The sequence below is a fragment of the Salminus brasiliensis genome, chromosome 2, assembly GCF_030463535.1.
Source record: "Salminus brasiliensis chromosome 2, fSalBra1.hap2, whole genome shotgun sequence".
NCBI classification, from domain to species: domain Eukaryota; kingdom Metazoa; phylum Chordata; class Actinopteri; order Characiformes; family Bryconidae; genus Salminus; species Salminus brasiliensis.
Genome location: NC_132879.1, coordinates 17,059,937 through 17,084,361, shown reverse-complemented (window position 1 = coordinate 17,084,361; position 24,425 = coordinate 17,059,937). Strand labels below are relative to the sequence as shown.

The window sequence follows — 24,425 nt, the reverse complement described above, 5'->3', positions numbered from 1 at the left end:
GGATCTAAGGGATCTAAAACCCCACCCTAGAACCACCCCCAAGAAATCCTCACATCATACAAGTTAGATGGGCACAAACAAACCAAAAAAAAAAAAACAACCACACAAACAAACAAACAAACAAACAAAAAAAAAAAACAGCATGACATAAAACCATTGTTCTGAGACTGTTGGACCATTCATGAGTACACACTGCAGTGTTTCCATGAGCTCATTCAGTAATTTACAAGTTCAAAATGGCCAGCACTCGCTCACGAATGAGACTGGAAATGAGGAACAGCTGCAGTAATGTTTGAGGACTGCTCAGAAACGAGTCAACACCTGAAGACCGACGAAAAGGATGTGGTTAAGAAAAAAAATAAAGCGTATGGTTTCTTCAAAAAGGTACGGAGATCGTTTGTATTATAGGACATCAAAAACGGTCATTGTAGCAGAAGTCAAGGGGATAAAAACAGGCTTTTAATGCGAGGTCGCGGTCATGTAACACACAGAAGATGAAGACTCATGTAGTAACGTATGAAAACTTTGAGAACCAAATAAAATTTGATTTGGTCAAGCTGGTTTTGGCATTTACCCGTGTGAAAGTAGACAGACATAACAAGCAGCTACGAGACCTCGTATGTTTTCACTACTTTTTTGCTGTCTACAGGAGGTGTTTTTTTGTTGTTTTTTTCTCAAAATACCAAAAAGGAGGCAAGGTTTTAGTAAAAATTCAGTTACAATAGTTCAATATCAAAACTTTATCTTGATTGAGATATATAATTCTATAGATATTTCTTCACTGAGGAGCTGACAGAGAGCGAACTGCAGGTATCAATACAAATAGAGCCCTTTAGAACTTGATTTGTGGTATTAGGCAAGACAGATCTGCCAGACAAAGCCAAGGAACTTGTTCAGCAAAGTCTAAATCGAATGGATTATGTCCATGTCTTGAAAAAGGGCTCTGCCTAAAAGTAAAAAAATAAAAGCAAACAATTTTAATAAATTGTTAATTTGCAACAAAAAAAAAAAAAAAAAAAAAAGACAAATGACAGACGTTTTCTGATTATTCAATACTCTTCCTTATTCAGTGCTGCTAAGGTCAATCCCAGGTGTAAAATTGTGATATTTCCATGTTTGCCTTCCACACAGCTTGCCATACAGAATAAAACATGAAGCCTGAAGGGTGTTCTTAAGCCTTTGGCACTAAAGGTAGCAAAAAACATAAGAGAGGTGCAACTGTATGTATGGATGGCCATGTAGGATACATTCTTTCTGTAGAGAAGTGGGCTAAAGCTTCTGCGTAGGCCAACATTTCTTTCTTTTTTTCTCCTTTTAAACATCTATTTTGTTATTGAGTGATAAAGCCTATAATTTGCATATATGGTTCCAACACTGGGTGAAAAAAAAGGAAAACAATTAAAAGTAAAACCTCAAGGACGGATGCAGTGATGCAGTCTGATTTCTGTGCTGCGCTATGTCCGTTATCCAGTGACACAAAATCGAAGGAAATTCATCTTCACATGAATAGAAACGTCGAAATCGACAGGCCACTTCCTCCAGGATGGGCCGCCATTTCTGAACGCAGGCAGTTTGTTCATTTGAAGAGTGTGTGATTACATTTTTTACACGACTAATACGCCTTAAGTTCACAATTCATCATTACACGACTTTAATAACTCTGCAGCTTGCTAATTTAGAACTTGGGAGAATGGTTTAAAAGCACTTTGTCATTTGTATGGTTACCGTTTTCACTCTCCGACACCGAAACATCCCCTTCGGCTACACAAGGGGAGACGTGTTCGTTCGTCTTTTTAGAGAGCGAAAACGTTGCCCTCTGCTCTGAGGGCCACGTCACGATATAGCATCCCACTCTGCAATTCAATACATCTATATATTCGGTGTCTGTATATAGTCACATATCTGCAGACTGAAGTACACAAGGTTAAAATGCACCCTTCTGAGCAGTCTTTCATCCAGTCTCTCTCTCTCTCGCACGCTCACACACACACACATACACACACACGCGCGCGCGCGCACTCGCTCAGTCTTACAAATCACTTATCATCAACTCTTATCTCTCTTGCGTTGTTGTAACAATTTTTTTTATGTACAATACTCGTAAATAGAACATAAATTACTACACAAAATTTGCCTATTCACAATTCCACTTTCAGTGACGCGATAAGAAAAGAAAAGAGGGAAAAAATAATAATAATTAAAAAAAACGCTCTGAGACGATTCACAACTCAAACGAACAAAGTCTCTTGTTGGATACTCTAGATTTTGTGTGCTCCCAAGCCTGTGTTGTGTTTAGCTGTTTAGACCTGAAAGAGAGCGGACAGCAGAAAGCTCCTCCTCCTCCGTCAGGAATGTGACGGGGCGCTTTCGCCGGCAGGAGCAGTGTCCATTCCTCTGTCCGTCCATCTGTATAAAAACTGTTCGGTCATCTCTCGTCCAGTTGTTTTGTTTGTTGTTTTGTGTGTAAACAGAGCACCAGTAGTGTCTCGAGTCCATGTGTGTGTCTCTCTCTCTTCTGTACAAAAGTATAAATATATGCTCTCTCTCTCTTTCACTTTCTCTCAGTCTTCACATATCCAGGACGTAGAGGACGAACAGGACAAAGGGGAAAAAAACGCCTGCAGTTGTTTGGCTAAGCCGCCAGTGTGGAGCAGTAACTGAGCTGGTTTTCGTTGTTTGCTGGCTCGTGTATGGTTCGACTCCTGGGACAGGGGTCTGTTTGGTGCGGGCATTGATAGTCTCTGCATAAATAGCGTTGTGTTGCACAGTCCTGGGCCACTGGGCCAAAAACAACCAGTTTTGTCCAACTACAGCAAATCCATTTTAGGTCTGTAATGCAGGAGTAGGGGGGATTTCTGGAACAGAGACAACACACAACACACTTTTAGGCATGATTGAAAGCAGCCAGCGGCAGGTCAGCAAGGGCGGGCAGCGTTGGCATTCAACAGCTCCGTTTCTTGGCATTGCTCTTTAAAGGTTATACATCTAATTACAGCTGTGCATCCATAAAAGGGCAAATGGAAAAAGGAAATATTTACTTTCGCTGCACTACATTGTCAGTCTCTTCTGTATATTATAATGGCTAGCATACATCAGTGGATCATCGCAGCCATGCAAAAAGCCTTGTATCTCCATTTGTGCACTTCTTAAAACAGTTTGAATCTAACACTTGTTCTTTACATTGACAGTTCGATAATGAATGAACCAATAGAAATGCTCCCAAATGACTTATGAGATGTTTTTGAAGTGATGGCAACAATATTTGAGATTCCCTCCAATATAATCAAATCAAAACAAGCAGTAAGCTCCAGACATTCAACCTTTAATGAGAACGCTATGCCATAAAGACATGAACCGTTCAAAAATGTGTTCCAGTCAAATATTTTTAACGTCAGCTCACGATCTGAAAAACTAATATTTCCACCCTATTAATAAACAGTTATAGTTACCTTAAATCTCCATCTCGTCACGACAACAAATTTCAAAGTGTGGTCCTTGCCCAAGATTTCTTCATTGCATAAAATGTCCAGCTGAAAACAGAGCACACGAATTGGTCGCTGAGCAAAAGCACAACAGAAGCAGTCCCAGACTAGTTGTGGACATTGCTGGCTGCAAGCCTTCTTCCAGTACATTTACAGAAACCATTATATGAACTGTGCATGTAAACCGAGGGTGAGCAGCGTTGGGATCTCATGCATTTAATAATGTCTTTAAAATCAAACCCGGTGACGTCTAACATGAAAAGTCTTTATGCGTCCTCACCATCAAATCCTACTTAAAAAAAAAAAAAAGAAAGAAATAAAGAAATTGCAGGGTGCACGTGTAGACGTTTTTTCTGGACACGGATTTAGAGTAGCCCATGATGAAAAGGCGTTTAAGTGGAGAACCCCCTTCAGCTTTAGAATGTAGCATAATAGGAGTTTACAAACAGCACACCACAAGATAGGCTGATTTGCAGGACAACACAGGAAAGCACTGATACTGCAGGGGTCTGTCTAAGCATGCATGTGTCTGTTACGGGTATGACCGTACATGAGCGATGCCAGGATAAGAATGCAGAGGAGCATCACCACAGCACCCCCTGCTGGCAACAGGGCAAACTCTACACACTGTAAGATCTTAGAACCAGCTCAGAGGCACATGAAGTCTCACCATTCTGCTCTGCAGAACGAGCTAAAAGTACAGAAAGGCTAATAAAACGTGCATTTTAGCATTAATTCACTGTTTTAATACCATTTCTTTATCTACTACACTGAACTGTAGCCATCATTTTATTTTCCTCCACCTCTGCTTGGTGGGAAAATGGAAGCACTATCTGCTATTTCTGATGTGTGGAACTTCATAATGCTATCCAACAACAATGCCTGCTCAGCAGTGAACAAAAGACATCTGACAGTTACTTTGTGTCAAGCCAGTTTCAGAAGAATCGGTGTGGCACGAAGCCCACCCACAGGCTTTTCAAGAGGAAAATGGGTGAAGAGAGATAATGGAGCATCCAACAATGACTAGTTGCGTCCCAAACTTGTGCGCTAAAAATCATGCTCGCAGTATTGCTGACAGGCAGCATGGTCCATGACAGGAAGCAAATGATATTACAAGAGCTTCTGCTCTACTGAACATATGGTGAGTGGCAAAAGCTTTGTGGGAAAGCGTGGCAGTGCGAAAGAGCTTCAATACTCCACACTGTGACTCACTGAGGCACCCTGACGGAGAGGGAAGGCACATGCCAAGAGATATATGGCCCATTGTCACTGCAGCAGCAAAACTCAACAGCGTCATTTCAAAAGAAGGGGCTTGGAATGGGCTTCTGGGCTCATCTGGTCATATCTCCAGAAGGACAGAGAGGCTGCTGATGTTAACGCTGGCTGTTCATCGGCGGGACCTACCTCATTGAAAGATGTCAGGTTGAGCTTCTTGGCGATGAATTTCTTCAGGTGGAGGACTGTGGCCTGGGCTGAGCACCGGATCCATTTACGCTTCAGCCCACGTAGCTTACTGCTGTTACACTCCAGACAGATACTGACCTGAGAGAATGAAAAGGAGATGACCGTGTGAAACAGATGCATATGCAAAAACACCATAACAAGATTGATGAGAGAGAACACAGACAAACACAAATGTTAAAGAGGATTCAATATTAGGTCGCTGTTATGCAAAAACCTTGTATCTCCATATTCTCCCTATGTGCACCAAGAAAAAGAATATTAGATGACCATCGCTGACCATATGACCATATGTAGACCATCGCTGTCATGCAAAAAAAAAACAACAACAAAAAAAGTTTTAACCTTCAATGGAAGTTTGGACACAATGTAAAGAATGAATTATGGAAAGAAATAAACAAAGGCAAAAGAGACATGCAAGATTTTAGCCTGACAATGATATGGAGAATGAGCCCATTCATGCATTCAAACGGAAAGCCTTATTTGAGTAGTTCTGGCTCTATGTACACACATAACGCCAAATAGGAAAATAGAGTTTTTCTACAAACAAAAAGTTGTTCAATACACAAATTCACAGGAAATATCAAAAGCTAGTGGGTGCTTAGTCACTGTCCAGAGCTGGGCCACAGATTGTGCTAGGCCCAGCGTGTGTGTATGTGCCTGTGACGGCCCAGCATGAGCACAAGTCAGAAGGCATTAGAGCCTTCTTGCCTCTCTCACAGCTTTTGTACAGGTGAGACAGCATGCCGGGACAGCAGCTTAAGGACTATTCAGACGGGATTAGTATGAAATGGAGACATGCAGTAATGTAATTATAAGCCAAGTGATGAGTGCGATTCCATCTGAAAAGGTCATGTTGGTAACCTGTTCTAGACGTCATGTTATTACAACTACTATGTTTTTGTTTTGTTTTTTTTTACCCACTACAAAAGGAACTACAGAGTGATAAAGTCCTACACTATTTATGGGTAAAGTAAAATCATGCAACCAAATCCAAGCTTGTATTGTTATAATAATGATAACATGCTATAAGGCAGACTTTATGAAGTAAACTGATCATAACTGATGAAAACCTGATGAATAATTATATTATATATGGCTGTGGGTTTATTTGTATTGCTGCAAGCCACAGTAAACTAAAACTGTTTATATTTAAAAGTGAAAATATCAAATTTGACTGGCTGATTTCGGTTATCGATATTTTTCTTAGCCCAGCCACAAAACTTTAATATCAGTCAGGCCCTAGTTTGTCTATTAAATTACGCTGTAAAGACTTTTTCTCAAGTGATCAGCATTTGTTTTCTCTGCTGCCCAAACCAAGTCGTTAAGACTTGGCCTACCTCATGTATGGTGCCGAACACAGCAACAGTTTAAATGAAGGGTTTTATTGCAAACACATTAAAAGGTCATTTTCATCCATTACAATTTCATCTGTTTTTCCCAGTATAATGAAATGTTTAGGAGACTTTACACACAGGATATTTTAGTGCTATATGATATGGCTTTTATTATAATGTATGTGTAATAATAAAACGCACATTGTTGCAGTCATGTAAAAAAAAAAAATTATATATATTTTTTTTACATTTTAAAAACATTTTTGCTGCTGTTTATTTTGTGGTTTTCTTTACATTGAGTCAAAAGGTCATGATAAAATGCTCCAGATGACTCTGTATTGGATTTTAGTGTAAAAAGATTTAATTAATTTTTCTTCTCCTGCAAAAATACAAGAAAATAAGTAAAAAAAAAAAGTTTTTCTGTGATGGCAATGATATACTGGATAGAATGGATAGACTATCAAATTACACTCTTTAAGTTAGCAAGGTGGAACTGACTTGAGTGAGCCACCCAAACACTCTACCGATGTCCTATGGTAACATCCCTTCGTGGTCATGTGTCCGGAAAGCTATTTCTCTCCGAATAGCTTTCTGGGCTGACAATCTACTTTAGAAGGATGGAGAATCCCTCTGAAACAACACGCTGCTCTCCCACGGACAGCCCGGTTATGCTTATGGATACTAAGCACACGTCCATTTGAAGGGCAAACAGCGCAAGTGCGGTGGCGTAATCCCTAGCCCCGCTGGTGGAGGCCTTGGACAGTAAATTGTAGATGAGTGCAGCAGCTGGTCAGGGAAGAGAGACGCAAAACAAACAGGCCAGCGCTAACAGAGCCAGAGAGCCAGAGACGAGCGGCAGGGGCCTCCACCATTAGCGCGAGAGAAAGTGAAATATGACTGTGTATCTATGTGTGTGTGTGTGTGTGCCTGTCTGTGCATGTGTGTGTGATTACTGGGTCATTACCGCCCAGCCGGGCCAGTTATAATCGACACAAACAGTCACACAAATGACTAATGCCGTGCTCAGTCAAGCCAATTTCACCTTCGGATCAAAGCAAGAGAGCCGGCGCACAGTTCCAACAGCAACACCAACCGCTTCAGCGGAGGCTGGGATTCGCTAATCGTTACTGGTTGAAATCGAATGATTATAGTGGGTTTACATGCTGACATGATTACCAACCGATCATCCTGCAAAGGCGTCGCAGCGCACACTTTATTATAGTGTTGTGCATCAAATTTATATGCTGTGGGAGTCCCCACATGCTTAATGCATGCATATGAATATGAATATTTATATACTGCTACATATCTGGAAACTGGAGGACCCTGAAGAACCCACAGATTTATTTAAATGTCTTATTAAATGACAGTTAGCATGTTGAAGGACTTTCACATATTAAAAAAAACTAACTACCTCTTAATGGAGGAGACGACTACATTCTTGAAAATGAAACATGAACTTTTAACAAAGAACCACTTTATGTTCCCTAAAGAAGAGTTTTTCTAATAGAGATGTGGGAGTGTGAAGAATCTTTACATCAAGTGAAGGTTAATGCTTCCCACTCAAAATTATAGAACTAAAAGAACTCTTTGTATCACCTTCATTTTTAAGAGTGTAGAAGCTCCTTCAATAGGAAACACACTCCTCTCTCTGTTGCCAGTGGATAATGAGTGAATGTGGCCTTCTGCATTCAGGGTTTTGCTCTCTTTAAAAAGCGCTATAGAAATCAAACTATGTGCAGCTGATGTTCTATTACACCACTTTACTGTCAGTCTCTGAATGGGACATTCTTTAAAATACATATCTCTGGACACTGGAAATGTGAAAAGGAATTACACCCAGAGCATTTTCCATTTACTAGTGAGGGACAATCTAAAGCCTGATTAATTCAGGACTTTCAGTAAATCTCTATTGTCTGTTGTAAAGCCATGAAGCTACCATGTCTGATGTAAGGAATAAAGTGCAATGCAAATAAAACAGATTGGAAGTGGAATTCTGAGCCACTTTCCCTGACTAGGCGGCTTTTGGCGGCGATGTGCAGTTTGAGTTGTCAGTTCAAGGTCACGGAGCACAGGGTTGTCTTGCAGACTCCGAAGCGGAAGAATTCTCCAACTCCAGCCAAGCAGAATTCCAAAGGGAATTCTTATTTATTTGCTACATTATGAATGAGGCTAAAGTGGCTGCCTCAGCTTTCACGCACTGCAGCACACAAGCGCACACACGCTTCAACAATCCAATGCACATAAACAACACAGTCTGGTATGCGTGTGTATGGATATGATGTATGATCTGATATGACAATCTGATATGATGATATGATCTGATATGATATGATTCTGCAAATTTCAAAGTATTCTACTGGATTCAGATCCAGAGGCTGGGTCTTCAGAACACCACTGAAGAACACTGAACTCACAGTCATGTTCATTAATTCAATCTTTTTTCTGACCTTACCATCTGGCTAGTTTTTTTGCCAGTCAGAGAGCCTGTGCCCTCTGCAGCCTCAGCTTTCTGTTCTTGACTGACAGAAATTGAACCAGACATGGTCATCTGCTGTTGTGGCCCATCTGCCCCAAATCCCATGCACTGTGCATTATGAGATGCTTTTCTGCTCGCCACAATTGTTCCGAGCTATCGTAGCCTTTCTGTCTGCTCAGACCTGTCTGGGCATTTTCTGTAGACCTCATCAACAAAAACATCTGTTTTTCCCAGTATAATGAAATGTTTAGGAGACTTTACACACAGGATATTTTAGTGCTATATGATATGGCTTTTATTATAATGTATGTGTAATAATGAAACGCACATTGTTGCAGTCATGTAAAAAAAAAAAAATTATATATATTTTTTTTACATTTTAAAAACATTTTTGCTGCTGTTTATTTTGTGGTTTTCTTTACATTGAGTCAAAAGGTCATGATAAAATGCTCCAGATGACTCTGTATTGGATTTTAGTGTAAAAAGATTTAATTAATTTTTCTTCTCCTGCAAAAATACAAGAAAATAAGTAAAAAAAAAAAGTTTTTCTGTGATGGCAATGATATACTGGATAGAATGGAGAGACTATACAAATTACACTCTTTAAGTTAGCAAGGTGGAACTGACTTGAGTGAGCCACCCAAATCCCATGCACTGTGCATTATGAGATGCTTTTCTGCTCGCCACAATTGTTCCGAGCTATCGTAGCCTTTCTGTCTGCTCAGACCAGTCTGGGCATTTTCTGTAGACCTCATCAACAAGGCGTCTTTGTCTACAAAACTGACGCTCACTGGATGCCCCCGCCCCCTCCCTTACTGCACCGTTCTGAGTAGACTGATGTGATGAAAATCCCAGGAGATCAGCAGTTGAGAAACACTCAATCATGGCACACTGAAAATCACTGACCTCACATTTTTACCCATTCAATCCAATCCCCTGAAGCTGCTAGCCCTCAACATGTTTTTCTGAAATGCTCTCCTGTCACATGTTTAGCTAATTAGACAAATGCATGAATGAGTAACTGTACATGTCTTCCTAAAATGTGGCTTGGTTAGTGTACATACATATTTTTTTTTATTTACATATAAATTGCTTGAGGGGGGGTTATTATTATTCTAACAGCATTCCACTACACTCGAAACAGCACACAGTGGGGATCTTCTGATTGAAGTCCAGAAAAGGACAAAGAGCAAGGTTTCAACTAGTGCAGACTTCAGACTCGCAGGAAAGCAATATAAACTGGTCTGTATTCTACACACACAACCTGTGAAGAGGTCTCAGACGCTGCCCTTTGAGGGACAGTACAGAGTTTGAAAATAAGACTGGGCCCCAATCTCTAGTCTTGCATTATTAACCACCTCCACCCGCCGCTCAGAGGGTGGGCAAGAATACAAAACTGCAGCGGCAGAATCCCTGATAGACGCTATGCTTTAGAAGAGGAACGGAATCACACTACCATTCACAGCAGAGGCGCAAAAGTAAAGGAGAGAACGTGTCTTTTACAGGTGTATTTGTACACGGCGCTACAAAAGAAAAGATGACAACACTAACGCTTCGGTGACCTGGGGAAGCAAAAGCGAGTTTTGTAAAGACCTGCTGTGCAAAGAGTAACTCCACCGACAGCATGCTTCATACAGCTCAGACTGTACTGACAGCCAGAGCGAATAAAGCCCACCGCTCTTTACTCTAGTGCAGAAAGAACAGCGAGAGAAAGAGAGAGCAACAGAGCGAGTGAGAGAGAGCTAGAGGGGCGTCTTACTTGTTCATCGCTGCGATGATAATCGTTATCCTCTTCTGGTTTCTCCTCTCCGTCCTTATTGGCTCCGTCCTCTGGTTTCACTTCGCCTGATTTTAGAAACAAAACACACGAGCCATGAGCGATTGAATGAGTTGGAGCATTACAGCCATGACCCTGCTCTAGCCATCAGTGGAGGAAGTGCATTTGAGAGCCAGCCTGAAGAGCCTGTTTGTTGCAGTCCCTATTCAAAACTCTGTCAAAACTGATCTACTGTGAACTGACGGGATAAGTACTGGCACGGTCACACCTGAGGCGTGGTCAATCACTTACACAGGTCAAGCTGGAACAGAAGATGCTTACACATGCAACAGCACCAAGGAAAGAGTTCAGAGTAGGATTTTTTTTTCATTTTTCAGAATAAAAATCATGCTAAATAGTAATAAATTAATTTATAGTCAGAGTGGAAGTGGGTATTCTAAAAATACTAGCTCTCTTCATTGTCTTCCAGCAGCTGCCTGCATCATCTACATCTCTGACATAGGCCTACAAAGCCAGAAACGGGCCAGCCCCTCCATACCTGAGGACAAAACATCAAGTATGGCTTGGCTTGACCCACCAAGCTACAAGGTGTATGGTAGACAAGCACCTAGAAGTCCTGGCACCAAGGTGGAGTAACAAACTTCCCCTCAAAGACTAAAAACCCATCCATTTCAATAGCACTTAACACTAATCTTGCACTCATTAAGTGCCTGCAATGCACTTAAAGGTCTTCTGCTCTGCCACATGAGCATGCACTGTCAGAAGACTGACATGCAAGACTAAACGCAGCTCACTGTGTTGCTTTTTCAGGTTCGTCTGATCTGAAGGAAATCTGAAGGTATGATCAGTGTAGGGGGTAGTACACCAATTTATTAAGGTTGATGGTCAACTAAAGGCCAGTGACAAAGCTGGAGCCAACCAACACGCTCTTCGCCAAGAGAAGTGCTTTCTGGAGTCATGGCATTTCACTGTGCAGGAGCACCTGCACAAAAGGAGACGTTATTGTAGGAGAAGGTTTTTAGCCATGCTGGCAATAAGCCGAAAATGAACCAATCACACAACCCCACACTCGGCACTGGGAACACTTGAAGTGAACCCCAGACAAACAGTTTCAGGAGGACCAGAGATTAGTTCCCTGGCCTGCTCCTGGGCTCAAAAACAGCTTTCACACTTGACTACATGTACTGAACTAGTGTGAAAACGCTCCTACACTCCAATTCTCACATTATGCTGCTTTAATTCAAAGCTGTGGAAAAAAAGATTAGTGAGTAGGGATAGCATGTGAAGTTAACTGTACCTAGTTCACCAACATTATAGCTTATACTATCCTTATATTAAACTATCTACAGCTATCTATAGTCTCACTTTTTATTGGTAACCAAAGGATTGTATTTATTTCAGTCAGTTTAACCATTAGATTATCAACTGGTGAATTATTTTCTGAATAAATACCTTTTGTTGAAACCAGCATGTTGTTAAACATGTAAAGATATGTAAGCTTTACTCCACTACAGAGAAATTTCCATTACAAAAAGGCTTAGCCAGTAAATCACCTCCGTGTTCACTTTCACTGAAAGGTTCCTATTTCAGCCTGTCAAAGATATTGTTTATGTCTGGTTTTTGCTTTCATCCTGTTACCATTTGTAATCCCTGATCTCCACTCTTTCCCTTCAGCAAAGACAAGCATGACAGCATTAAAGAATGACTGAATATGGATGGAGAGAGCAGAAATACTCGAATTCTAGGTAAGTATAGCCAATCTTGTTCAGTGCAAATCAGAATCAGATTATTGTTATCTACATTCAGACGCATGCATGCATGCTCGGGACTTGTGTTTCTATGCATTTATAATCAATTCAGAAGCCTTTGATAAATGTTTTGATTCATATATAATTCATCCCAACATTTTTATGCATGCATTATTCAAATCCTGTTAAGCCCTGAAACCTTCCACTGAGCTAGTGCGGTAGGTGACCGGTATAAACAACTATACTCTCGGCTCCGTTTTGACAGTTTCTTCATTAAACCGACACTGTGAGCTGGATCATTAATCAACAGCAACACCACCACTACCACCGCCACCACCCCCCAAAATGCAATTATGTCAAACTGATTTCTCATCCTATTTATAAGCCCCACAAAACAAGGCTGCACCTAATCAATGGAAACGCGCTCATTTGCAACTTTCCTTCCGTAGCCGAGGATGAAGCCGGAGTAATCAGCTGGAAGGATGTCCCGCACCACAAGAGGCAGACACAGATGGACTGAACTCATTAAGGGCGCTCCTCAAAGAGGGACGACGAGCAAGAGGGCACAGCACAGCACAAGATTGTGACGTCACGGGAGAAGCTAGAGCGCAGAGCATCGGCTTCTACGAGGAGCCAGGGCGGAAGAAGAAAAAAAACTCCAGATGAACTGAACTCAACTTAAGATTTGGCTCCTGGAGCAACAGTGCCGATACTTCCTGGAGACCCTCTGAGCATCCGCTCACTCCGTTCTAAAGCTCCCAGTAGTGGGAAGCAGGTTGAGTGAAAGTAGGCTAATCTGAAGCAGAGGGGCTGTGCAGCTGTGAAATGGGGGATTTCCTGTTAAGTTTTCTTATTGGGGAGGAGAAGAAAGAGGTGGCTTGTTTCTCTTCCAGGCAGACTGGGGTTTTCACAAGGACAGACTAATCCTGCTCTTCGGCCAATCATCTCTCGTACTCTAAAACATCCCTTCTTAATTACCATGCTGATAGGATTTGGGACACACTAGCGAGTGCCATTCCTGGACACGCTGGAGCGGAGTGGCTGAACTAGGTCAGAAGTAGGGCTGCAACTAACGATAATGATTCTATAAACCTTTGATCTGCAACTAGCAGCTGTTCCTTTAACGGATTCATCTGTATTTGCCGATTATGCTTATGAACAATTAAACCTGCAACTAGCAGTTATTACCGTAAAGGCCTATATATATATATATATATATATATATATATATATATATATATATCCTATAAACGATTAATCTGAACCTGCCAATTATTGTTATAACTGATTCATCGGCAACTAATGATTATTTTATGATAACTAATGATTATGTTAAGACGTTTTTTGGAACTAATAATTATAATCTGAACATACTATTAGTATTTCTGAACTTATAGTATTTCTGAACAATTTATCTGCACCTACCAATCATAATCTCGAACTACTGATTATTCCTAGGAACGATTAATCTGGAACTAGGTCATTAATATGCGATTAATACTCATTTCAACAAGTGAATAATCTGCAGTTATCAATTATTGCTACAATCTATGTCTCTCCAGTTAGTGATTTTTGTGTAACTAGCGATTACTTCTATAAATCAATGAATTTGCAAGTGCTGATTATTTCGGTATTCATTTCTGAGTTAATGCACATTGTTTCTACAACCAATAAAGCCTACATAGCTTTACAAGGTGCTTCAGTTTGAAGGAAACTATGTTTCCAGAGATTACAATTGCTGAATTACTATGAATAATGAGATTAATCATCTTATTAGATGTGCTATCCGGACTCGACAGGAGGACGAGGTCTCCCTTTTGAATTTTGGTCCCTCTCAAAGTATTCCTCTTGCTCGGAGGGAGTTTTTCCTTGCCACTGGCGCCACTGGCTTGCTTAAAGGAGGCCCAGACCCAGATCTCTGTAGGGCTGCTTTGCGATCACATCCATTGTAAAAAGAGCTATAAACATACATCTAAATTTAACTCAATAATTGTTTTAACTTTAGTCCAAAGCTTTTAAGAATTAATTCAGGAGGAAGGGGACCCAATTGTCTTCCTGGAGATGCACATGCTACTCATCCTGATACAAAGAGCACTAAATGCAACTGAGAAAGAGAAACACCCAAAAGCTCTACAAAAGCCCCTTCGCATGTACTGCGTGCATTCTGAAGTGCACAAGGCCACTTGTCAAGATGGCATTAGGAGCCCACTAGCAGCACTATGTCACTACCTGACGCTGCTTTTAGCTTTTAGGAAATCAGACCCAAGATGGGGAGATCCAGCACCCCTCACCACAACACCCCTGTCTTTCTCCCCTTTTTCACAGAAAGGGCAGACGGAGCGCACACAGCGTTTAAATGAACTGTTACTGTGAGGCTCAGGCCTGCCAAACGTGCTGTGACAGTGGGGAATGAGAGACCACTTCCACTTCAATTTGAGCCTTAATTACCAAAATCAGGCTTGCGCATTAGGCCAGCGATTAAAGCTGCAGGCCTAGCAGGCCTCTGGGTAACCATCCGCACAAATCATTAGCACCAACCAGAGGACACTTACAGTAGAATAAAGAGAACCCTGCTCTTACTAGGCTAAGTCACCTGCTAAAACACAGCTGTAGTCAGACAGCTGCCAAAGAGGCAGCATATTTACTTTAGTTTTAGTTGCACATTTGCTGCCACTGATTACTTACGATAGAGAAGTTCATCATTTATTAAAGTGATAGTCTGGCAGAAATCTAATTCTGAATCTATTTTCCCTCTCTTAGCTACCTCAGCTTCTTAATTTGATTTATTTTTTCTTGTACTTTCTTGTTCTTGTTAACCGTCTGTGTGCTTGTTAAATGCCATACTTGTGTTGCGCTCACCAAGTAGAATTCCTTGGCAATATAAGGATAAATGGAGAGATCCTGATTCTCTGATTCACAGTGTAGTTTAATAGCCAAGACATGTTTGGGGTTAAAAGTCAGCTTCTTTAGTTTTGCTTGTTTGTTTTGCATTGGAGCCACAGAGCTAATGTAGCTAAAATGTAAAAACAGATAACAGACAAGACAACTTGCTTAAGTGGCGAGATTAAAAAAACAATGATTTTTTTCATTATTTTTCTTCCCTGATACGCAAGTGAGCTCTATTCTGACCAAGTGGATCTTACCTCAAAAAGCACTTTTTTACTTGTGTAAGCTGAAGGGGGCGTGGCCAAACTGCTGTATGCTAAATTGGTGAACATATGTAACATATTTATGTAGATATGTTGATATGTCTCCTTGACGTAAAAAAAACATTGAATTCAAAGCATACGGTTTTGCAGTTTAATAAAAATGAGGGATAACTGTTGTTCCATCATATGGGCTCTTTAACAACTCTTTCAGGCAAGTGTGAGATGATTCTGGTATGCTAGGCAAACTAGTAATGAAAGCCTGGGGTGACACTGTAAATTTGAGTAATGAAGCTAGTAATGAAAGCTCATGTCCTACTAGAGGGTAAAATTGTGTAGATTTGATTAATAAATTCATAACGCAAGCCTATATCAGGGTAAACCACCGAAATAAACTTTAGGTAAATCTGATATTTCGCCAGACTATTACTTCAGGCTAATTTTACCAGCTGGAGAAGATTGTGTGTGATGGTCATACCGTTGCGCTGGGCATCTAGGTGGGGCTTCATGTTACACAGCTCTCCTTTGATGTCTCCAGGTACCTCCATGCCTAGCTTCTGATAGAAATCTCTCTGCTTTTTCAACTCCGCTGCACAGGGGAAATATTCAGAGATTAACTTTGAAATATCACCCTTGGTCAACATATGTGTGTGTGTGTGTGTTGCAAAATAACTCCAGTATCAGTGTTATCACTCAGTGCTGACATTCATTTGCTAGAGGCCATTCACATCATATCCCAAAGCTCTTAAGTATCAATTTTAATGAAAGGACATCCAGTAAACCAGTCACTGGCAATGCTGGAGGATAAAATAAACATGTACACACCTTCTTGCAGTCCTGGCACCAACTTGTAGACGATGTCTTGCATTGTTCGGTCATGGCTGAGAAGAAAAGGAGAAGAAGAGATGGAAACAGTGTGGAGAAGTGATAGAAATCGGCATAGCATGTAACTAGAACATTAATGACTGATAATTATGTTGATGATCTTCTATTTAAACTAAGCATTCATTTGAGAACAAAATTAGAACAGTTTCAGTGACCCCAGTCATGATTCCTGATGATTGAAACATGCCTTATTAATGACGCGCTTAATTACATGCTTACTCAGTTTTTGCATGTATGTCAGAATGAACAGACAATAAAGCATCATGTTTTGCAATTCATTGCTATGCAGAGCAGCTTTTTAGGCTTCAGCCGTCTGTGCTTTTCTGAAACCGGTGGTTATTCTGAGCTGTTGATTGTTGTAGGAAGAGCCACGGCCACTAAGCATGTGTTGACATGTTCATCTCTCTGGCCCCTGATAGTGCAGTTTGCCTCAGAGACCCAGTTACCATGTCAGAAAGCCTTGGGGCACCAAGTCCCTCTGGCAAACACAATCAACAATCCACTGATGCCATATTAAAAGCAAGAGACATCTGATATCAAAAATGTTTCTTTCTGGTTGAAGCTGCCTCCCTGATATATATATCTCAAGACTGAGAATGTAGAAGATAATCTTTATCTGCAGATAATCTTTATCTGTCAGATACTAGGGATAGTAAGTCTGTGGTAAAACAAAATAACCAAATTAGTGCTTACGCAGGTGCCCGTTGTTTTCTATAGTAACAGATCTGTTTTTGTTAATGGGTTTCCTGTTGTAAAAAATCTTGCATTCCATTTCCCCTTGAGCTTATTGTCTTATGACAACGGTGTAGGTTCACGCACCAAAAGCAGTTTCAATTAGTGAAGCTGATGAAGCAGGCTTCTTTTGTTACTGTGCCTTTAAGTTGTACATGGAAATTAGCTCGGTTGTGACTGGCTGCTATCGCCTAAAACTTCTTTAAAAAGTAGCCCAGACTGAAACACTCATGCATGAATGGGCGGGGCTAAACCACTATAAGATGAACAGGCAAGTTGTTTTTTGTAACATCACAAAATTAATACATTAATAAATGTAAAAACTAGTTGTCTTTGCAGCTTAATTTCTATATACAGTGAGTCCAAGAAGTATTTGATCCCTTGCTGATTTTCTTTGTTTGCCCACTAATAAAGACACTATCCTTCTGCACTTTTAATGGTAGATATATTCTAACATGGAGAGACAGAATATCAAGACAAAAATCCAGAATATAATTTTAAAGAATATATTTTAATTAATTTGTATTTCAATGAGGAAAATAAGTATTTGATCCCTCTTGCCAAACACACTCAATACTTAGTGGCAAAGCCTTTGTTTGCAAGCACAGCGGTGAGACGTTTGTTGTAGTTAACCACAAGTTTAGCACACACACCAGGGGGAATTTTGGCCCACTCTTCTTTGCAGATCCTCTCTAAATCATGAAGGTTGGTGGGCTGTCGCTTGGCAACTCTGACCTTCAGCTCCCTCCATAGATTTTCGATCGGATTGAGGTCTGGCGACTGGCTGGGCCACTCCATGACCTTAATGTGATTTTTCTTGAGCCAATCCTTTGTTGCCTTTGCTGTATGTTTAGGGTCGTTATCATGTTGGAAGACCCAACCACGGCCCATTTTCAGATCCCTGGCAGAGGGGAGGAGGTTGTCCCTCAGGATTGTGCGGTACATGGCTCCATCCATCTTCCCAGTGATGCGGTGAAGTAGCCCTGTACCCTTGGCAGAGAAACACCCCCAAAACATTATGCTTCCACCTCCATGCTTGACGGTGGGCACAGTGTTCTTGGGGTCATAGGCAGCATTTTTCTTCCTCCACACATGGCGGTGGAGTTGAGGCCAAAAAGTTCAATTTTGGTCTCGTCTGACCACAAAACCTTCTCCCAATAACTTGGTTCATCTTTCAAATGATCATTGGCATACTTGAGGCGCGCCTCCACATGTGCTCTCTTCAGCAGGGGTACCTTTCGGGCACTGCAGGATGTGAATCCATTGTTGCGCAAAGTGTTGCCAATTGTTTCCTTGCAAACTGTGGTCCCAGCTGCCTTCAGGTCATTTGCTAACTCCTGCCGAGTGGTTGCAGGACGATTTCTGACTGTTCTCAGCATCATTGCCACCCCACGAGGCGAAATCTTCTTTGGAGCACCGGGCCGAGGTCTGTTGATTGTCATGTTATACTCTTTAAACTTTCTGATAATTGCACCAATAGTTGTTACTTTCACATCCAACACCTTACTAATCTTTTTGTAGCCCATTCCAGCTTTGTGAAGGTCAACAATTCTGACTCTGAGGTCCTGTGACAGCTCTTTGGTTTTACCCATGTTGGAGACTTGAAATCTGTGTGATCTGTCTGATTCTGTGGACAGGTGTTTTTCACACAAGTGATTAGTGAGAACAGGTGGCTTCAGGTCAGGTAACAAGTTGATTGGGAGTGTCTAACTGGTCTGTAAAAGCCAGAACTGCTAATGAATACTAAGGGATCAAATACTTATTTCACTCCATGAAATACAAATCAATTAATATATATTCCTTAGATTTATTTTCTGGATTTTCTTTTTAATATTCTGTCTCTCCATGTAAGAATACATCTACCATTAAAAGTATAGAATGATCATGTCTTTATTAGTGGGCCAACGAAGAAAATCAGCAAGGGATCAAATACTTCTTGGACTCACTGTATGAACTGGAGTTTCTTTCACCTCCAATTCTGGTCATTTCCAATTCCCACTTAGTAGCTAAAAGTCTCCCATCACAAGTTGCCACCAGTACTGGGAGGGGGGAGGCTAGCATGTGTTTTTTTTTTTTTCTAGGTCACATGAGTCACTGGTTAGCAATACAATGACAGCAGTGATGGCGGGAGAGGGAGGGCCAGCCTATCTACGCGGAGAGAGTGAGGCCTATTGCGCTCTCTGGGACTCCTGGTGACGATTATGCCATCACCAGAGATCAAACCGCTGAGTACAGTCCCAGTGCTGAGACCACTCAGTAGCCTTCGGGACAAAAACAGTTCACAATGCTGACATTCTAGTTGGATTTACATAGGATTAATTAATTTATCTGTCCATTTTACTTATATACTGCCCTCCACACACTCAAGCCTGCTTTTTAACACGCTGGCAAGCCGAAAACGTTATTACACTATAAAGTCTGTACAAACTGGTGGGGTCTACAAACTGGGGCTATTCTTTGGCAGTAGAAGTCCCTGAGTTACTGAGTAATACACCATAGAGTGTAATAAGCCTTTCTGTGTTAAGGGGTTAAAGTGTATGTGTGATTATTAGCACGCTCATGATAAAAGCCCCCACAGGCCAAAGTCTAAGCCTAGAGCAGCTTGCCAGAGCTGTGTGATAGAGTCCAGACCAGCGTTAGCTCATCATCAGCCCCACTGGGTAAGAACGAGAGAAAGGCCATGTCCCTGACGCCCAGCCAAAAGGGCCACCTGTTCCCCCAGGCCCACCACACACTGGGGAAACTGCGGCCCAATTAACCACCACCATGCTACCATAGCGGGGGCTCAGGGGCCTGGGGATGAGAAGGTGACTGCCATTAAGAGAGATCATCAACAAACTGTGTGTGTGTACAAGCATGTGTGGTTCTGATTAGGCTTAGTGAGCTAATGCTGGTATAACACACAGACAATCCAGCTTCCGCTTGCCAGCGATCAAACAGCAGAGGTGGCAAATACAGTGGATGTTAAACTAAGGTCACGTTAATTATGTGCAGTCAGAGAGGATGGCATTTGCTTTGAGGGGGAATCCAGTGTTGTTACAGGCTTTAAAACCCTCACCATCTCCTACTCCATCCTCACCCGCACGCTGCCCGCCTTTCATCTGGCTTCAGGCCTGCATTTGCCAAGCCATCTGAAAGGCCCAGAGCGAAAAAAAAACAAAAACAAAGCACAACACACAGGCAGCAGTGAATATTTAATGTGTTTGCAAAGTGTTTTTCATGAGCGTGCAAATGCTACTGTGCTGCCACTAAATGACAATTATGAAATATCTGGCACCCGGCCCAAAGGCCCAGACATTAATCAGACAATAACATGCAGAAAAAGCTAAAGGCACATACAGGCCACACATCCCACCAATCCACTCAAACAGGGGTCTTACTCATAGAAAATAGGTTCTCATGTGCTTACATATTTATGGTAAATGATAAAGACCTCCAGGATGCCATGAATATATAATGCAAACCAAAAATACATTAACAAATACAGCAACAGACAATGCAGTTGTAGCAATTCACTTAAGTACAGTTGCCTCTACTGCACCAGCCTAACAGACCACATAAACGTGCTGCAAACCAATCGGTGAGGTTACTGCATGTGTGTGTAAATCAAACTACACCACAAAACAGGCATCCCAGTTCAGCCTGGACTCTCACTAAGGATAAAGTATGATTCACTGGCTTCACTGCCCACAGTGGAAGCATGAAGCAGTTAGCAACAAGTCTCATGGTGGTTCTAAAAGAAATATGATTCTTTCACAGTTCTGGCGGGTATTAGTAATGCTGCAGGGCCCTTCTGCATCATGTCTAAAGATGGCAGACGGTAAGAGAGACACACCGCGAGATAAAATGAGCAAGGTAGAGAGTATTAAGACCACACACAGCCCTACAGTTTTTATTACTGCAGGTTAATATTAAATTGTTGTTAATAATTTTTAGTTATTATAGAGTTTGAACAATCTGAAAATAAAATATCCCTTACATTTAATGATGAACGGACAGATTGTAATGGTCCAACATCTGGATTCCTTAAAGTACAGTCTTGTGAAGAGGGTTTAGGCACCCAGGCACATTATTTAAACCATTCATTTTTGCAATAAGAGTAGTTTTGCTTGTGAAACCACTAAATCCCATGCAAAAAATAAAACAGTAAAACCAATCATAGCGCATTCCCCTCAGCACAACAGATATCAATCCAAGTGTGCAACACACACGCGCGCACTGACTTGACTGTAGCATGTTAAAGGAACTAGGAGCTGAATGGTCAAGGAAGTTAGTAAACACCATAAGTCATTTTGTTTTTTAAAAAGGCTGCTACTAAACTAAGTAAATCAGTCCAGAACGTCTCCTTATAGAAATGGTTACTAAAAATAAGGTGAAGTTGACTGAAGGTATTAATCAGCAGCTCATCTTATCTAAACTGCGTGTCTGTAATATTTATACAAACACAAAGATCAGATCAGATCAGATCAGTATTGGCTGAAGCTCAGCATTAAGAGAGGAGATTTGTTCGAAAAGCAAAATAACTGCATAGACATATCCCTAGTAAAAAGTAATAAGAACATGGTTGAGATATTGTGAGCTAGTTAGAAGAACAACACTGCTTAACTACAGAGGTCTCCTGGACTTCTCCAGCAAGCACATGAATTCGCTCAAACCCATTACTAGCTAACATCATAAAGCATTGATTTGCCAAACCAGTGTTGGAGATGACATTGGAGATGATTTAATAAACACAGCAATGTAAAATTACTCCTCTGTATTAATGGTACTTGTATTTATTCTAATATTAGTGTTTTACTGACATTGGAATAATGGAATAATGTCCAGAACTTTTTTTTTTTAAACAGGTGGACAGACAGATATATATATATATATATGTCTGTCTGTCCACCTGTTTAAAAAAAAAAATAAAGTATATATATATAAAAATACACCATAACATGTAAAAGCAACTGCTGTCCTCCCATCAAAACACAACCTGCAACCCAACGTGTGTTTTCTTCAGTACTTTTTTACTATGTTTTAACTATAGACAAAGTTATAATCAACACCTTTAAATGGTCCAGCATTACTTGGCCATCGTAAAGACAACACAACCACAACATGTAGAATCCCAAAGAAGACAGGCCTGCTTCAGGCTGGCTTGTGTCAACAAGAACAGCGTGTCTTGGCAGACCCCTACAGGGCTGCGATAGGCAGTACACTGACAGAGCTGTCTGAGTGTCAGTGTGGATGTGTGTTAAAAAGCGTGCGTGTATGAGAGTATGTGTGCTTGTGTGTGTGTGTCTGTGTGTGTGTAGGGTGGGTCGAGCACGGCTGCTGCAGTGAGCACTTACCCGATATACTGCAGTGGGTGGCTCTGGTGAATGACAATCCTACATGTGGGGCACGTGTTGTTTTCTTCCAGATACTTCACTAAACAGCTCCTGCAGACTGTGCACAGAGAACACACATGTTAACGTGGATACACACATCACTGCGCTGTACATTGTTTACATAACACGGGCTAGATTGCTGGAAATGCTCAGCAACGCAGTCGTACCCTGGAGTGAAGTGGGTGAAATATAGATGGGAAGCTTTCTTTTATGCATCAGCTGTCTGAGACTGATGACCACAGTAAAGCAATGATGGAAAAAGAAGGTGCAACATAAAACATCCTTTTTGACTGAAGCTACAGTGAACAGAAGTCAACAATGGCTGATCAAATTATGATCAAAGCCATTCTGTCATACACAGACATCACACGCCAAAAGTGGCAAGAGAGCTCCATCTGCTGTTCAATTCAGTTAGTACTGCTGTAAAAACACCTTCAGCATGTGAAGATGTAAAGTGGGTAAAATATGCTTCTTACATCACCGCAGTTCATGATGACAGGTGAAATGGCACCGATCTAATACCAGGTATCAATATCAGACTGATATCAGCAGAAAACAAAGGAATATATATCAAAAGGAAGTTAAAGAATGAATTACGATATAATCCCTACCCTGAAATATAGGATAGTAGGTTTGAGCAGCTATTACTTTCAGATGATCATATATATATATATATATATATATATATATAGTAACCAGTAAAAAGTACCCATGGTATTTTAACTATATTGGCATAGTTAAATTAGGGTTTAGGACACTGAACTGAAACATGAACCCCAAACACTGTTGTGCCCCCTTTCATTTGCATTTACAGCATTTAGCAGACGCTCTTATCCAGAGCGACTTACAAAAGTGCTTTACTGTTTTGCTAGGCTTTAGGCTAACCCAGCTGGCTACATACAGTTTCTTCAACTAGCTAAACTAGTAAAGACAGCAAAACTACCCAGCAAGACCCAGTAAAAATGTCAAACTATTAAATAGAATATTTACATTGTAAAAAAAAAATTACATCGTAAAACATATTTACACACATGTTTTTGTAAGAGTGCTATATACATGCTAGGCAAGGCTATACAGCTACTGTTATGAGTCATGGGGACATAATCCAACCAATAAAAGCGGAGTGGTTTTTCTTTTTTTCATTTTTGCCCCAACTAGTTACATACATACTATTCATATAATCAAAGAATTTTTACAAGTACAAGTATTACTATTTACTATTACTAAAAATACTAAACTAATAAAATTCCCAATAAATGCATTCGTTTTCAAACTTCTGACAAACTCAACACATAAACAAATACTGGCCACAGATGTTAACCTCAGAGACTAAGTAGAGCACAGGTATGGGATATGTGTGTCTGTGTTTAATACTCACATGTGTGTAAGCACTCGGTGACAGTAGTGGCGTCGATCAGGTACCCCTCACACAGGCGACACGTAATGTGGGCATTAATGTCCCACAATTTAATCTTTCTTGTGAGCATCTCTGGGTTCTGTGAAATAAAATTAAAGAAATAAACAAAAACACTCAAATCTACAGATACTGTTTACACTCACTAGACTAGAACACTACAGAATGTTGTGTTTTACACATGTGGTGTAAGGGTCAAAATGTGTGTCACTCTATAGTCACTCTAAAGCTCCATGTGGACAGAATTACATTTACATTGGGTCCTGGAGTAATTCTTCTCTCATTTTATTCCCCTCCGGATCGACCAGGTCTGAGTGTTTTGATAAAACGTGTGATCATTTTCGCCCAATCCGGATTTCACTGTGTTTTTTGTCTTTTGTCTTTTGCACTGTATTATCAATATTTTCAGAATCTCAAAACTAAAACTTTCTGAAACTAAATGAAATCAAACTGTTGTTGGAACCAGCGTCTCGTTGACCATCTGAACGCAGCTGTTGTGAAGGTGGTCATGTGACAACCTGCATCGAGCACACTAAACTTGCTCAACCTTTTTATTTTATTGCCATGGGGACATTAGTTTTATTACTGA

General features: G+C 40.8%; 1 protein-coding gene across 1 annotated transcript in view; it reads right to left on the bottom strand.

The window, feature by feature from the left end:
* Window positions 1–2,027: 2,027 nt before the first annotated feature.
* The window catches only part of LOC140549860 (polycomb group RING finger protein 3), a 47,506-nt gene continuing 25,108 nt past the window's right edge, over window positions 2,028–24,425 (bottom strand). The window contains exons 3-10 of the mRNA XM_072673608.1: window positions 23,801–23,918; window positions 22,384–22,480; window positions 16,256–16,311; window positions 15,909–16,019; window positions 10,519–10,604; window positions 4,887–5,024; window positions 3,450–3,530; window positions 2,028–2,855 (exon numbers count right to left, since the gene is read on the bottom strand). Coding sequence (XP_072529709.1) covers window positions 2,808–2,855; window positions 3,450–3,530; window positions 4,887–5,024; window positions 10,519–10,604; window positions 15,909–16,019; window positions 16,256–16,311; window positions 22,384–22,480; window positions 23,801–23,918 — 735 coding nt within the window. The 3' untranslated portion in view covers window positions 2,028–2,807. The remainder of the gene's footprint in view (window positions 2,856–3,449; window positions 3,531–4,886; window positions 5,025–10,518; window positions 10,605–15,908; window positions 16,020–16,255; window positions 16,312–22,383; window positions 22,481–23,800; window positions 23,919–24,425) is intronic.